General features: G+C 42.9%; 6 protein-coding genes across 7 annotated transcripts; 3 read left to right on the top strand and 3 right to left on the bottom strand.

The window, feature by feature from the left end:
- Positions 1-54: 54 nt before the first annotated feature.
- On the bottom strand, positions 55-2,422 carry LOC115760576. The gene is made up of 4 exons (XM_030701994.1): positions 2,053-2,422; positions 1,465-1,969; positions 1,280-1,398; positions 55-730 (listed from the first exon to the last, which is right to left on the bottom strand). Exons 2-4 carry the CDS (start codon positions 1,750-1,752, stop codon positions 520-522), a joined length of 618 nt encoding a protein of 205 aa, XP_030557854.1. The 5' UTR covers positions 1,753-1,969; positions 2,053-2,422; the 3' UTR covers positions 55-519.
- A 196-nt stretch (positions 2,423-2,618) lies between these two features.
- LOC115760953 (peptidyl-prolyl cis-trans isomerase FKBP8) lies at positions 2,619-4,677 on the top strand. The gene is made up of 7 exons (XM_030702541.1): positions 2,619-2,777; positions 2,848-3,361; positions 3,420-3,502; positions 3,578-3,719; positions 3,807-3,974; positions 4,036-4,266; positions 4,336-4,677. The coding sequence occupies exons 2-7, from the start codon at positions 2,855-2,857 to the stop codon at positions 4,411-4,413; spliced, it is 1,209 nt and encodes a 402-aa protein (XP_030558401.1). The 5' UTR covers positions 2,619-2,777; positions 2,848-2,854; the 3' UTR covers positions 4,414-4,677.
- Positions 4,678-4,894: 217 nt separating this feature from the next.
- On the top strand, positions 4,895-6,353 carry LOC115761102 (lysosomal aspartic protease). Its single transcript, XM_030702729.1, has 2 exons — positions 4,895-5,903; positions 5,963-6,353. Exons 1-2 carry the CDS (start codon positions 4,989-4,991, stop codon positions 6,221-6,223), a joined length of 1,176 nt encoding a protein of 391 aa, XP_030558589.1. The 5' UTR covers positions 4,895-4,988; the 3' UTR covers positions 6,224-6,353.
- A 1,117-nt stretch (positions 6,354-7,470) lies between these two features.
- LOC115761101 ((Lyso)-N-acylphosphatidylethanolamine lipase) lies at positions 7,471-9,986 on the bottom strand. The gene is made up of 2 exons (XM_030702727.1): positions 9,666-9,986; positions 7,471-8,857 (listed from the first exon to the last, which is right to left on the bottom strand). Exons 1-2 carry the CDS (start codon positions 9,744-9,746, stop codon positions 7,571-7,573), a joined length of 1,368 nt encoding a protein of 455 aa, XP_030558587.1. The 5' UTR covers positions 9,747-9,986; the 3' UTR covers positions 7,471-7,570.
- A 133-nt stretch (positions 9,987-10,119) lies between these two features.
- Positions 10,120-12,435, top strand: LOC115761100 (tubulin--tyrosine ligase-like protein 12). Its single transcript, XM_030702726.1, has one exon. The coding sequence runs from the start codon at positions 10,443-10,445 to the stop codon at positions 12,339-12,341; it is 1,899 nt and encodes a 632-aa protein (XP_030558586.1). The 5' UTR covers positions 10,120-10,442; the 3' UTR covers positions 12,342-12,435.
- A 148-nt stretch (positions 12,436-12,583) lies between these two features.
- On the bottom strand, positions 12,584-16,010 carry LOC115760981 (activin receptor type-1). 2 transcript variants are annotated; one of them, XM_030702584.1, is made up of 8 exons: positions 15,935-16,010; positions 15,356-15,473; positions 15,147-15,182; positions 14,933-15,008; positions 14,213-14,877; positions 13,744-14,154; positions 13,463-13,688; positions 12,584-13,403 (listed from the first exon to the last, which is right to left on the bottom strand). In XM_030702584.1, exons 1-8 carry the CDS (start codon positions 15,999-16,001, stop codon positions 13,254-13,256), a joined length of 1,749 nt encoding a protein of 582 aa, XP_030558444.1. In that variant the 5' UTR covers positions 16,002-16,010; the 3' UTR covers positions 12,584-13,253. The 2 variants fall into 2 exon arrangements, with proteins under 2 accessions (XP_030558444.1, XP_030558445.1); XM_030702585.1 differs by lacking the exon at positions 15,147-15,182.
- Positions 16,011-16,161: the final 151 nt, after the last annotated feature.

Here is a 16,161-nt window from a genome sequence, read left to right as displayed (position 1 = left end):
TGTTTGACATATTGAAAAGTAAACAATTAGCTACTTTTCATACTTACTGCGCTTGCATTTCATTTAACAGAGTTTACACTCAGGTGCTTTGAGTAAAACTACAGATTATCAGCTTGTTTTTATATACACCAAATTTATTGAATTGAATTACATATTGGATATCAATTATTATCATATATCAAAACTGTTACAATTTTGAGTACATTTCATTTTGATTAAAATACCTCTGTGGCTAGACACTTAAAAGAGTTGAAAATGTATTCTACTACATTATGATTGGCGCTTCGCTTTTCCATTTCAGTTGAGATCATTTATATCAATTAGACAAGAAATTTCTTTATCTAATCGATTTCGTGTGTCTCAATCATATGTTTCTTTTTTTTTTTTTTTGTTACTTAAACACAACACAGATGACAACATTTAGTTACAAAAGGCAACACAGATATTAGATAAAAGCTGAAAATTTGATACTTTGACTGTGAACCCCCCTTGACCCTTGAGCACCGTCTGGTCAAGCGTTCACTGCTTGAGCTCTCTAATCTCATTGCGTATGTTGGCACGTGCCAGCTCCTCGTACTTCTCATGGTATTCAGGCGTGGCATATATCGCTGGTATGAGCAGCAATGTCTCCAGCACCTTGACACGCATCATTTTGTAGCTCTCATCATCCAGATTGGCGTACTCGTGACGCAGCAGCTGAGTGTAGTGCTTGTATTCTTCCGGCGGAGCACTGAACGTGGCAGAACAGCAACATTAGACTGATGTTTAGTGTGCCCTAGTCGAGGGTGCTCGACCAGGCAATACCCTGTACCCAGCTCCAGAACATACACTCAATAGTTCTTCTAAATATATCTACAGATATATATATACTTTCCTTTACCTTTACACTATGGAAAATAAATTTCTTAATAACTTTTTGGTCGTTTTGAAATTTTCTGGGTATAAATTTGAGTCGAAGAAGTTATTCAAAAAATATTTTAGAAAATCGGCTGAGAATCGATTATTTTCGATATCGAAAAGGGTTATCGATAACTGAAAAAACTAGAGCTTTTGCTGATATTCGAGAACCTGCGTACATTGAAAATCGAGTCGCTAGCTCTTGAAGCTTATAATACAGACAAACTAATAGGCAAGACTCAATTAGTCGACCTGACAAGGATTATATATACAATATAGGAAACGAAGAGGCCTCGCACAATTGCAATGCACTCTTTATGTCTCTGTTGGTTGGGTACAGGTCGGTACAGTGTGCAAATAGTGTATTTTGTGAAATACATACGCAAGTACAACCAGATCCACATCCTGCAACAAATTGGCCTCGTCATCGTGCGACCAGGTGACCTCATTGTCGGGCGTCTTGCGCCCCAACAGATTGCACACAAGCGACTTGGCGTGCTCCTATGTTGTGTTTATAATCATTTAAAAGCTGCATCAATCATATATCAACAGTTGTTGCCTACTCACATCCTCAATCATGGCATCGCGACAAAACTCCTCGAATACCTCGCAATTCTCCTGCACACAGCTGCGATTGCCATCGAAATGATAATACTGAAAGAACGCGGCCAGTGCAATGCTGGGCGCACAGTCGGTCAAATGGTCGTGCTTGCGCTGCATCATCTCCTGCCAGTTGTGATAGGCGCGCGTGGGACTATCATCGCTCAGATGCTGCTCAATGCGAGCATACCAGGTGTTGGTCACATCCTCGGGCACATCATAGTGTGCACATATATTACGCCAGATTTGTTCCATCTCTTTTTTATGGTTATTATTTGGGTTTTTTTTTTTTTTTTTTGTGGGGTTAGTTACACTTTTTGGCCAATTTTCCTGCTTGCACAAAATGGCAATGATTCAATTTTCTGGAAATTTGTTCTGGAACTCACACAGTTTTTCACAAATCTTTTTTTTCTTGGATTTTGGGGGCCTGACGCGTGCGCAGAACGTATTTTTGCATCTGCAGCAGCACCCCCTAAAAATGCAGAACGACCCGCCATTAATCGCGTCGCGGAAATTATAAATAAAAATATAACATTTAACTGCAACAATACTCACGTCCATTTGGCCACCTGCAGCAGAACATGTTGGCGCGGGCTCAGCTAGCGCTGGTTCTGCAATTTTTTGGCACGTGTTTGGGGCTGATGAAAGTGTTAGCAGGGCTCTACGGCTTTTACGGGGGGATAGGTGCTTCTCTTTTTTATGGCGGTGCCTATGGATTTTACCTCTTTTCTTACAACCACTTTTACTTTTTTTAACCATTATTCGAGTGTTGCTTTTAGGACGCAAAAGATTTAATTACTAATGAAACGTATGCATACAAAACACAAAGCGAACTGCAACAGCTGATCAGCGTTGCCAGACTGTCCGAAAATCTCAGGCAATTACTTTTAGTATTTAAGAAATTTGTATTATCTGTTCTTATGAATCAACTATTTTGCTACCACATAGAGTTTTATGGGTGGTAAATGGTTGTTTACCGACAACTTAGTTTTAATAAATTTTAATTTAATTTTTTTATTAGCATGCTACCAATTACAAAACACTTTGGCCGTCCTGTGTGTATGTTGGCAACCCTGGCCCTGTGAAATGTCAAACGAACTTGTGAAAGTAATCATTTCCAAATCTGAATTTTACATTACTGGTTCCAAAAAAGTTATTAGTTTCTAAAATTGTTGGATTGTTACGGTGCGAGAACCGTTTGTAAGTTTACAACTTTGAGAACAGTTGTTGCCAAGGACCGTCTATCCACATTTAGTACTAAATTGCACTACGTTTGGTTGGTGAGCATCGCTTCGGCCCATTTGTTGCCCTTTGTTCCCTGTTTCAACGTTTTACACGCACATCCGACAGTTAAAAAATGGATGTCGAAAAATCAAGCAGCAGCTCCTTTGAAGATCTAACCAATGCCGATGATACCAAGGATATACGTGCAGCCCAAGCAACCGTTAGCGACTTTGAAACTTCTGAAGCTGATGTTGCATCTGCAAATATTGACTGTCACGCTGAGGGCACAACGCAGGAGGATGAGTCGGACGACGATATCGAATGCGATATTTTGGGTAACAAGCAGCTTATAAAACGCATCATCAAAAAGGCATCAGCCAACGCGAAGCGTCCCAGTCGCGGTGATCTAGTGACCATTACCTATACCGGAAAACTGGAGGATGGCACCGTTGTCGAGAAGGAGGAGCGCTTCCAATGCCATGTTGGCGATTTCGAGGTGGTCCAGGGAATTGACATGGTACTACCAATGATGCATGTGGGCGAAGTGTCGCAGGTCAACGTCGATCAACGCTTTGGCTATGGCACCATTGGCCTGAAAACCGAGAACCCACCTGAAATTATTGTACCACCTAATGCCAATGTAAGTGCCCAGATTTGGTGACTCTCTTAGTGTATCATGTGAAACATCTGTTTTCCAGCTGGTTTACCAAGTAGAGCTAGTGGATGTTAAGTTTGAAGACTTCTCAGACCTCAAGTCGTTTGATGTTCTTCGTAAATATGGGTGCGTTGACAAAGACCAGCTACCTGACTAAGATAAGCTAAGATAGTTACTAATCATGATCAATCTTTAACGCAGCGCCAGAAAAAAAGAGCGCGCCAATTATTATTATAAGCGTGTAGAGTACAATAATGCCATCCATCTGTACAGGCGTGCACTTGACTATTTGGATAGTCGTGATGGGGATCCAGATGCAGAGTTCGGCAAAGAAGATCTAGAGGTATTGAATTATAGACTACTAAAACTCTCTCAAATGCACATAATATATAATATTTATATATATATATATCTTCATCTTTGCCAACAGCTGTCTAACAGTGACCTGCAAAGCCTCTTGGAGGATCGACTGATTGTGTATAACAATTTGGCAATGGCACAAATAAAAGTCGGAGCATATGATGCCGCATTACAGTCCGTGGAGAATGTATTACGTTGTCAGCCAAATAACCCAAAGGCTTTATACCGCAAGGGCAGAGTGAGTGCTAGTTAAACACGTGGCAAGTTTAAGACTTAATCTATCTGGCTCTCGTTATCAGGTGCTGGAGGGCAAGAATGATACGCAGGGAGCCATTAAGCTGTTACAGAAAGTGGCTACTTTGGAACCAGACAACCGATCTGTACAATCAGATCTGGCCCGACTGTTTATCAAAGCACGTCGCGACGAACACAACGAAAAGGAAATGTACCAGAAGATGTTGGGCCAGGCAAAGAAAATGGAACAGAAGAGTAATATTAGACAGAAGACGCCCTTGGTAGATAACTCAAAAGTAAGTCGCAAAAACACTCATCCACAACGAACTATATTTATTTGCCAAATGTTGTTAACTTTCTTCCAGTTAAAGCTACTTGGCTTTTTGATGGGTACCATACTAATTGGCGTCGCCGGAGTCGCCATCTATCGCTACAAGTACTGAGAGAGAGGGGTATAAATGCTGTTATTTCAACCAGAGTAATTTAAGCAATTGAAATGCATTTTAAAAATGGTATATATTTATTTATAAAGCAAAATTATAAATGTTGGAAACTATTTGCTCACTTGTAAAGATATCCCTTTTGTTATACATAAATATTGCAATGCACACTTTCCAATAGAAATAATGGGTTTTTGGATATTTTAAGATTAGTTTTAACAATTATTTGCGAAATATATATACAACTTCCAAGCCTTTTGAACAAAACAATGTGCAATCTATAAGGCCTGTGTTATTGATTTATGGACCGTTTGAATTTGTAACTTTAGTTGCAATATTTAAAAAAAATTGAATATTTATAAAAAGAACTGATTCGTCAAATGAACATAATCACTTTTGAACTGTTCCAGCCCTGGTTGGCAGTGTCAAGCGACTTTTTGGGCAAATTTAGCACATATTGTTTGCTGAATCATTTTCGCTGCGCCGCAATATTTAATTAACTGCAACAGAAACAGTTGAATTCCAACAGTCGACAGTGTATTTAACAAGTTAAAACATTTAAATCGCTTACAGTGGCCATGCAGAAGTCTTTGCTGCTGTTTGGCGCGTGCCTGGCCCTGGCCTGGGTCGTCACTGCGGAACCAAAACTGTTGCGTGTACCGTTAAATAAATTCCAATCCGCACGCCGGCATTTCGCTGATGTCGGCACCGAGCTGCAGCAATTGCGCATCAAGTATGGTGGCGCCGGCGGCGTCTCACCCGAACCACTCTCCAATTATCTGGATGCTCAGTACTATGGCCCCATTTCGATTGGTTCGCCGCCACAGAATTTCAAGGTAGTTTTCGATACAGGCTCCTCAAATTTGTGGGTGCCTTCGAAGAAATGTCACCTGACCAACATTGCGTGCCTCATGCACAACAAATACGATGCCAGCAAGTCGTCATCGTATAGCAAGAACGGCACCGAATTCGCCATACACTATGGCTCGGGCAGTTTGTCGGGTTATTTGTCCAGCGACACGGTCAACATTGCCGGCCTGGACATTAAGGATCAAACCTTTGCCGAGGCACTGAGCGAACCGGGTCTGGTCTTTGTCGCCGCCAAATTCGATGGTATTCTCGGACTGGGCTACAGTTCGATATCTGTGGATGGTGTCAAGCCTCCATTCTATTCCATGTTCGAGCAGGGTTTGATCTCCCAGCCGGTATTTTCGTTCTATTTGAATCGTGATCCCAAGGCGCCAGAGGGTGGTGAAATCATCTTTGGCGGTTCCGATCCCAATCATTATACGGGCGACTTTACCTATTTGCCGGTAACACGCAAGGGCTATTGGCAAATCAAGATGGACTCTGCTCAGCTTAACAATCTGGAGCTGTGCAAGGGCGGCTGCCAGATAATTGCCGACACTGGCACCTCGCTGATTGCTGCGCCCGTCGCAGAGGCTACCTCTATCAATCAGGCTATTGGTGGCACGCCCATTGTGGGCGGACAGGTAAGAAATGTCTAGATATATGATAAGGTAACACATTCAAGCCAGTAAATCTCTTGCAGTATATCGTGTCCTGTGATATGATACCCAACCTGCCAGTCATTAAGTTTGTGCTGGGCGGAAAAACCTTTGAGCTGGAGGGCAAGGATTATATTTTGCGTGTTGCTCAAATGGGCAAGACCATCTGTCTGTCTGGATTTATGGGCATGGACATACCGCCACCAAACGGACCACTCTGGATTCTAGGCGATGTCTTCATTGGCAAATACTACACCGAATTTGACATGGGCAACGATCGCGTGGGCTTTGCCGATGCCAAATAGAGCGTCAACCCAAAGCTAACCTATTATATTATACAAAAATATGCTAACATTTTATTGTAATTCGAAAATCGATAGACTCTTCTTGCAATTGAGAATTAAATTACACCATTAATATTGTAGTCTATAAAATGGTCGCTATTTTATTTACATATAATTCTGTCTTTTGTTTTGGCTGCGACCCGTCATTGTTAGTCATGCGATGGACCTTTGCTTATCTGGCGGCCAATTATATTTGTTTTTTACTTTCGCCGCTGATAAGCTCGCCAACTGCTTTGTTTGCGAATTTTTTGTGCTTTCCAATAAAGAGAGCAAATTGTGTGAGAGCCAGCCACTGTTTTTGCTCGGATTGAATGACCGACAGCAATAAAGACAACCGATCTGATGCACTATATGTAAATGTCTATGTACATTGTTTCGGGCTTTAATTTTTTGTATATATATGCTTGCATATATTATTAAGATAAGCTTTGCTGATAGCGCAAAAGCCTGAAAACTGTTCATTGAATACAAAGCTTATTAAATAAACAATTGACACTAAGCTGCAAGGCACTTAGGTTACTGCATATATAAAGAACTCTTAACAAAAGCTGTAACCATAACATGCATTTTTGAAAATCGCATAGAAAGGTGCTAGTGGTAGCTGAGAGATGGTGCTCATGTGAGAGTGAGAGAACTTGCATTCCCATGAAAGAGCAAGTGCATAAGTGAACAAGACCCTGCTCTTCTAGAAGAGAGTAGACTCGGAAGTAAAAGAGCGAGTCGGTAAATAACTGAGCAAGTTAATAAGAGAGATTAGTGAGAGCGCAGAATATAATTATTTTTAAGAACATTCCGCGCTTTTGTTGATTTCAATGCATGATTAATTGTGATAAGCTAAGCTGAAAGTCAAATGAAATCAATTTTTCTATAGGCCACTGGGTTAGGTCGATGACTTCCGCATGCGCTGGACAGACGTCAGCACCAGAGAAGCTGATACGAACTGGGTCGGATCGAACTGGTTGGCCATAGCGCGCTTTCGGGCGCTGTTGTTAAATATATGACGTATCCAGAACAATTGTTTATCATAAGTCAACCAAGAAACAGTCGAAGAACATAATAAAACTTGGACTTTGTAACGCAGCCGTAGCTCGAGCACGTAATTAATAGATTCAAGCATTGAATCACGCTGACCAAGAGTCGTTGCGATTATGGCACAGGGAAATGATTGTGTAAATAATAGAATGACAATGGAATAACAAGCTAAAGACTAAGATAAGACAACATTTAATACTAGGCAAAAACGCAAATAACATAGACACAAAGTTAGTAGAGCTAAATTTATAATTTAAGCCGGCAAGAACGTTGCTCTCATTTCCGTTTCACATCGGCTAAATTAATAGCTGAAACCGATGATTGCTCGTTTTTGGGCACTGGCATCGTCCCAGACGCTGTTGTTCTTGTATTCGTTGTTGCTGTTGATGTCATGCCTTGGGCAACATCGGCATCCGCGTTGATTTCCATCGATTCCGCTGCCGTTCCCAAAATGGGCACTTCGTGCTCTTCATCTGATTCCGTGGATTCCCGTATGAGCTGGATGGATGGCGATGCCAGCTTTCCACTACTGACTTTGTATATATCACAGGTCTCGTTGACGTAGCGATTGAATACGTCCGGTTTGTCCGCGTACACATGATGTCCGGCGCCGGTCACAATCTTGATGTCCACCATTTTGACGCCGCGCTGTGATTTGATTTTCTCGCCTGACGACGAATCAATCCAGCTACGTGAGCCATAGATGAATGTGATTGGTATATCGCTGCGCACATCCTTGATGCGATGGATCATGGGATGCTTGGCCCAGCCAAACGATTGCATCATGCTGTGAAAAGCCGACTCCCCGCTCGGACGCTGTGCATTGCACTGGTGTATATACTGGGGCAGCAGATTGATGTCCTCCTCAATCGTATTCTGGAATTTGCGCATTATATCCGGTCGCGTCTTCTGCACCACCCACTGGCCAAATGGACCAGCGGCACGCAACGCCCACAGTGGATTCAGGGGAGTTAAGACACGCGCGATTGCCCGCACCCACAATGGAATCTGTTTGGTGTTCGTCGAGTCGGCGGGCTTCTCGGGAAAGCCCCACGGATCGGCCAGTATTAGGTGCCTAACGCGCTCCGGATAGCTAAGTGCATAGCTGGAGGCAATGAAACCGCCCATGGAGTGACCCAACAGTATCATATCGTTGATGTTCATTTCGCGACGCCACTCCTCGACAGATTTGACGAACTGCTTCTCGCACACAAGCGCATCCTTGGCAAATTGTGGCCTGGAGCTACGGCCAAAGCCGAGCACATCCATTGCATAGACCGGACGATCCTTAGCAAAGGCGTCCAGATTCATTACCCACAGAGCCACGCCCGCCCCGAGGCCATGCAGCAGTACCAGCGGCACCTCCTTGGACTCCGTATTCATGCTGAGCGTCCAGATTTTGTCAGCCTCGCCCACAGCCGGACCAATGTCCACAAAGAAGCCACGATACGGCAGCTTCAGATATGAAAGTATCTTCTTCTCAACGGCCCGCAGCATTGTTGGTGAAGTCGATGTCCAGTTATATAACCATTGCCATAGAAAGAAGCCGTTATTTTTCGAAACCTAAAATGCAAGTTTTTACGTTTACACGAGAATTTTACTACATATAAAACATAATTATAAAATGAAAAAAAAAAAATAACAAAACTTTCAATTATTTATTATTATTATTTGACTAATGTCAAATAGACTAAACCAAAATCTAAAAGGGAATTTTGTTAAAATCAAATTAGAACGTTTACAGTTCTAAGCCCCTGCAGAGAGATGTCGCAGTCTCTATGTTGATAAGATTTTGCTGATATGCTTGGAAAGCATTAAATTCCCGAGCTAAGATTAACAAATTCTACACATGTAACAAAAGACAATAACAACATTATTAGAATTATTCCAAGAGAGACTAATTTACTTAGAAACATACCGATTTATCAACATGCTGATAAGGATCAGAAATATATGAGAGAAAAAAATAAAAGCCCAAACAAATGAATAATTTCGTAGTATTGTAAATATAACTGTAAATCAGGCCCCGTTCGTTTGTGCTACTTTGTTGTGCATATGCTCACACATACATATGCACATATAAACAAACGTCACACATACTGGAACCACTTAATTCCATGCCTTGGTCTCACTCGCCTGCTCTGGCCCGGAAGTGCTGCCAAATGGGCGTGGATTACCTAACGGGCACCGCGATCGCGCCCACTGAAACTGCGCAATTAGCTAGGAACACACACACATACATGCGTACATATGTACGTTTGTATGTGTATCATATTTCAGCGTTGTCAATTTATTGTTTGACCTTTTGTCTTAAAAATCAATGTTTCTTGTTTAGCTGTTCAAAATCCTTTTGCCTCGCCGTTTCGCTTACCTCTACGTCCATGGTCTGAGCCTCTAGCACAACATCTGTAGCGCCTTCAGCGTGTTTTGGCAATGCCAGTGTACCGCTCATTTAGTTTTTTTTTTTTCGTTCTTTTTGGTTCTTTTTTTGTTGTTAATATTGACAATTTGCCAGAAGACGGAATATTTAGAATAATACTAGCATATAGCTGCGACGGTGCAGCATTTGCAAAAATTTAGTCTAGCATAGACGAAGGTAACCCTTTGATCAAAAACTGCTGCGGTTAGTGTCGAGTTGTGATGACTATGAATTTTTGTTCTAAGCTGGCCAGCTGATTGTATGTGCGGCCGCTGCTTATGTGTAATTTTTTCTAATGGTGAAATTGTAAATTGTTGTCATTTATTTATATGTGCTCACCAAAAAGCAGACTTGTGAAACAGCTGTTCGACATAACGCAGCCCTGGCATATGAGTTATAGTTGGTTTTAAATTTGCCAAGCAAAATGCTGTCACATTGAAATAAATACCAGCACTGTCCACTAGCTGAGCTAGTGATGAGTGACTACTATTTAAAGGGTTACTCTTCTAAAGGAGTTGCGGTTGATTCTCATTTCTAATTTACTTTGTGCCTATCGATAATTGTTTTAAATCGTTAACTATTCAAACAAATTCTTTTGATAGTCCTGATCTTTAGTATTTTGCTGGTAGCTAGTATATTTTTTTGTTGTGCTTAAATGCGGCCATCCTAAATATACCGACCATGTGAACTAGCCGGGCGCTGCCAGCGCCTTTGCAACTTGCACGCAGCATGGACGGAATTAACAAATACAATGAATTTGTGGCGCTGCATAAGCCGCAGCTGGAATCTTCGGCGGTGCCAGTGCATTTCTGGCCGGCGCTCTACCGTAAACTGACCACGGACAACTTTGATGCTGGTGAGGCTCTGCAATTATTGCTCATCGACTACGATGATGACGAGGATGAGAAGCAGGAGGAGGGTGTTGATGATGACAATGCCAAGCCAGCGTTTGCCCTAGAAGTAGCACGCGAAGCGGGCATAAAGGCAAGTGATCCGCAAGCCATTTTTTTAATAGATCACGCCTGGACGTTTCGGCTGAACAGCGCGCGTCAGCAGCTGGAGCACTATCCACAGCTGGCGGATCGCTTGTCCGCCATCACCGGCGTCGATCTGGAGCATGAGCAGCGCATTGACAAAATATTGAGGCGCCTGTGGAGGTATTGTCATGCCTATTCCATTGCCAGCGAAGGCTTAACCGATGAGGAGCGCATGCCCATTTGGTATGTCATGGATGAAGTTGGTTCGGCAGTCAATCATTCGGATGAGCCCAATTTTCGGGTAGTGCCCTTGCTCTACCTGAACACGCAGACAACATACAGCTTGCTGTTTCCCATTCGGGATTGTGAACAAGGTGCGCCGGTAACGCGCGACTTTGCCGAGTATGTGTCAAAGGATGCGCCGCAACGTTCGGCCCTGCTGCTGCCTTGGCAAGAGACCGATTTGAGTGGGGAGAGCTTTTTGCAGGTGGAGCCGAGTGCGGATTACTTTTCCAGCGGCCACATACCAGAAACATATCCGGAGGAGAAAAGCACCGTTGTCGAAGCGCCGCCTGCTCGCTGTGATCCCTTGAAGGTATACGCCCAGTATGATGTGCTGCGCGAGCATCTCACAGCTCCCGAATTTGTGCTGGTCGACAACGAACAGGATGCGGATGTGCTCTGGCTGACCTGCCACTATAAGAATTTCGCGGAATTTGCACGCGATACGCCACACAAGTTCATCAATCAGTTTCCCTTCGAGTATGTCATCACCATCAAGGATTTGCTGGGTATTGTCGGTCGTCGTGCTGCAAAGGAGCATCACAATTCCGAGACGCTGGACACGTATCCCACGTGGCTGCCCACCACCTATAATTTGTCCACGGAACTGCGCGAATTTGTCGCCTACTTTCAGCAGCGGGCGGCGAAACGTTTGGATAACCATTGGATTATCAAACCCTGGAATCTGGCACGTGGTCTCGACACCCACATCACGGACAACATTAAGCAGATTGTACGTTTGCCCGCAACCGGACCAAAAATAGCCCAAAAATATATCGAGCGACCCGTGCTGTTTCATCGCGACGAACTGAATGCTCAGGTCAAATTCGATGTGCGCTATGTGATGCTGGTGAAGCGCGTGAAGCCGCTGGAGGCCTATGTGCATCGCAAGTTCTTTCTGCGCTTCGCCAATCGGCCCTTCTCGTTGGACAGCTTTGATGATTACGAGAAGCATTATACGGTGATGAATTATCAGGAGCAGGCACAGCTGCATCATATACAATGCGATGATTTTTTGGACATGTGGCGTCAGCAGTATCCCAAACACGACTGGGCCGTTGTGGAGCAACAGATCTGCGGCATGCTGCACGAGGTGCTGCAGTGCGCCAGCCAAGCGCCGCCGCCTTGTGGCTTGGCGCCCTGCGCTCAGTCCCGCGCCCTCTACGCGGCGGATATTATGCTGGCCTGGACGGGCAGCGGTGTGGAGCAGCACGGCATGCAGCCAAAGCTGCTGGAGATTAACTGGACGCCCGACTGCAAACGCGCCTGTGATTACTATCCGGACTTCTTTAATGACATCTTCAAGCTGCTGTTTCTCGACGAGCAGAACAACGAGATGTTCAGGCTGCTGACGGCAAATGGACAATGATCCCGATCTTTTATATTAATTATACTTTTTAACTAATTACTAAAGTTCATAAACTTATGCTAGAAGCATATGAATGTTAAATATTTTGTTTGGAAATAAAGCTTCTGTTATGAATTCTAATTTTCAGTACCTTTGAGTTTCCTTTCACTTATTCTTCTCAGATGAATTCTTAACATTGAACAATCTTTAAAAATGATTAGATAAACTTGACTTACTTAACAATTAGAGTATATTTTATTTGTTGATAGTATCTTAAAGTCATTTGTAAACTACATATACAACTTATTTAGCGCGCATTTGTACAGTATACAAAGTATTGTTTGTAAATATATATATATATTTATATATGTGTATATATCATCTATATGTAGTTGGGAACTTTTCATGTACATGCATATGCTCTTAACTAGGTGCACAATATGTTTCGTGAGTGTGTGTGGCGCCAATTGTTTACATTCTCAATAACTCTATCATAGCTTGATAAGAAAAGAAACTATATAGCTGTTCATGTGTGTTTGTGAAAAGGTGTAGGTGTAAAAAGTGAGCTTAAATGTAATGTATAAAAAGGTTTTCTTTTTTTTTTTGTTTACCAATTCTTAATTGTAATGGCACTTGAAATGAAAATGATTAAAGATTATAAAAATACTGCCTACTCTATGGAGGCAGCTTGATGTAGGCGATTCATAAAACTAAAATAGATGATATCTCTAGTCGAGTGGAATTTTACATTTAAGGCAATTTGAAAGGCACAAAACTAAATCTCGATTAATGCATCTACAGACTAATGAAAGGGAAAAAAAATAAAACTTCAAAATATGTATGAAAACTTAGCTGCTAGCAAAATGAACTTAACTAATGTCACTTACACAAATTAATAATTAACTTAAGTTAACCTCTACACTTAAAAAGCTACTAAACGCAAACTTCATCAAAGTCTAAACGTATCTTCTCGTCAACGGAAGCTAATTTATGTATAGTCTTTTTAATGCGCAACGCCGGCAGACGCACATTCGGATTCTGATGCCAGCACTCCTTCATTAGCTTGGACATGCCGGCCAGTAGCTGCAAACAGGTATATAATTAAAGATTATAGCTAAAGGTATATGGTGTTTTATACTCACCGAATCTGAGCTCCAGCGATTGGGTATGGATGGTCGATAGTTGTCAATGCAGACGACTTTGCGCATATCCTCAAAGCTGGGATCCATGGGCACTACATCATAGAAGGGCACCTTGTATTCCTCGGCAATGCCGCAAGAAATGGTGCGCCGGCAAACCTCCCATAGCACTAGTCCAAAAGCGTAGATATCAGTGCGTCGCAGTGCCTCAAAGCACTCCATGTCAATGCTGCGCGGGGAAATAGAGTTACATCAGCTGATAAAAGTGCGCTAGACGCGCTTACCTCTCATCCAAGACCTCGGGTGCCATATAACGCTTGGTGCCCACTTTGGGATTGTGGCCCAAATCCAGTTGTCCCGTCACATGCGAGTGTGTAACCGCCAAACCAAAATCAGCTATGACACAGGTACCATTTGCGGTGACCAATATGTTCTTCGACTTCAAATCCCGATGCGCCATGGCGGGCTTGCCCTCAGTGCCAAAGATTTCAGTGTGTAGATGGACCAGTCCATTGGCAATCGACAAACAAATCCAAATCATATCATTATGGCTGAGTGCATTCCGATTCAGATGATCAAAGAGCGAGCCCTGTGGATAGTAGTGCGTCATTAGCCAGAGCTGGGTGCACGAGTTCCGTGAGGTCATGTCGGAGCCAATAAAGCCAAGTATGTTCTCATGGCGCAGCAGCACGGTGCTGAAGGTGTGAAAGAGATTAGCATAGAAAGCTTCAAGAAATTCAAACGAACCCTAACCTGTAGATTTCAGTTTCACGTTTCCACGACTCCTCGTCACGACTGAAGAATATTTTGACGGCAATGCTCTCGCCGTGCCAATGCCCACGCCACACCTCACCGTACTTGCCGCGGCCAATACATTCAATGAGCGTCACCTGTTTGGCCAGCGTCCGTTGTACCAACAGCGGCAAGCCGCTTCCCGAACCGGAAGTAACCGAATGCTGCAGGTATTCGCGTAGAGTACTATCCCCAGCGCTGGTGGCGCGCAGCAATTCATCATTAACCAAATATGATTCGGGATCCTGTTTAACTCGTGTTGCCGCCAGACGCTTACGATGACTGCGCCGCATAAAGCAGACGGCCACGGCGCCCATCAGCGTGATGACCAGAAATGGGCCCAAAATGGCGGCGGCCATTTTGCTTATGTTGCTGCTATCGGCTGTGATCACCGTTGCCACATCGCCGCTGACAAACGGTGGCAGCTCGGGAAATTCACCGTCATTGCAAAAATCGCTGGCACAGCAGACGACATTTATGAATTTTGCTGTGTTGCGTTTTGCGGGACCGCTGAGCTTATTTAAACCAATCGGATTGCAAATCAGTGGCAATTGATCCTGCGACGTGGTGCAGCCGCGCGACACTTGCTCCTGGCCAACGGCATCGCGTGTGCGAGATTTCCAGCACTGCAGCAAGAATTGAATTATTGGATAATCAGATATCAGACTCTTATTAACTCACCTGTATAGCGTTCTGGCACGTATGTGCATGCTCATTGGGATCGAGACAGGGTGGCTCACACGCAAAACATTTTAATCTGTGCATGCGAAAATATCAGATTAGAAAATATGCAAGCATATAATAAGCACGAGCGTGTATGTATTGTGTGTGTGTGTGTGTGTGTGTGTATGTGTGGGGTTTATGAAAACAGGCGGGCTAATGCACTCAGCTTTACCTTCTTTTCATGCGTCGCTTACTCTTAACATGTCTTCTATTAAGGAGTGCAGCGTGTTAAATGGGTGGGAAGTAGTAAAGAGTTGGTGTTAAAATGAAGTTAGGTTATAGCAATAGTTCCGATTAGACAAATTTCATTTGGCTTAATACATTATTTTGATTGATTCGCGATTGATCGTAAATGGATGTTCATACTATTCTATTAATTACCTGGGATGCGTTAGTAAGGAGTTTTGCGGTATTGCTGGAAATTCCTTTCCATTAATGTTCGGCGGTAGTTCCATGTCCATATCCTGTTGCTCATCTAGCAAAAGTCCACTGATTTCCGCTGTAAGAACAACAACACGGAAAATAACAGTCACACATACATGCAAATATGCTAGAAATACTCAACACACACACGCACACACACACACATAGGCATTTGTGTATACACAAATAATACGCATGTGTGTGTCGATTATAAATGAACTTTTATGCTACGCTCGCCCACAAGCATTCTTATTCATTTATATAACGCATATTTTTATGTATTTGCATTATTTTCATGCTGTTTTATGCACTCAACGGCAGTTTTGTCACACATTTGGCTTCGTACGCGGCGCAATTGTTCAGAACAGTAGCATATGAAAACAAATTGTGACCCAAACACACACAAACAAATATGCAGAGCGTAGGCATCATTTTTTCAGGCCAATATGCCGCTATCCAAGTCGCACACTTTGTTTAAATGAAGCCGCTTCTGATGCACACACACTGTATTACACTTGGAACCATAATTTAACACACCTTTTGCATTTTTATATAAAAAAAATGACAACAGGAAAACCAAAAATAAATTTGACTCCATTGCCATTGTTTTTTATCCAACACTAACAGTGCTGTGTTAGCCAGCACTAACAGGTATACATTTACAGCTGTGGTCACCCCAAAATGTTAACATTGCTCAACGCGATTTGGGTGCCCATACTTGCCGGTGTTATGATAATACCAAACGCTGTTAGAGCTAACTATTT

This window comes from Drosophila novamexicana, unplaced genomic scaffold, assembly GCF_003285875.2.
Source record: "Drosophila novamexicana strain 15010-1031.04,08,12 unplaced genomic scaffold, DnovRS2.1 tig00000462-arrow-pilon, whole genome shotgun sequence".
Taxonomy (NCBI): domain Eukaryota; kingdom Metazoa; phylum Arthropoda; class Insecta; order Diptera; family Drosophilidae; genus Drosophila; species Drosophila novamexicana.
Note: the sequence above shows the minus strand (reverse complement) of the source record. Positions and strands in the feature narration are given on the sequence as shown.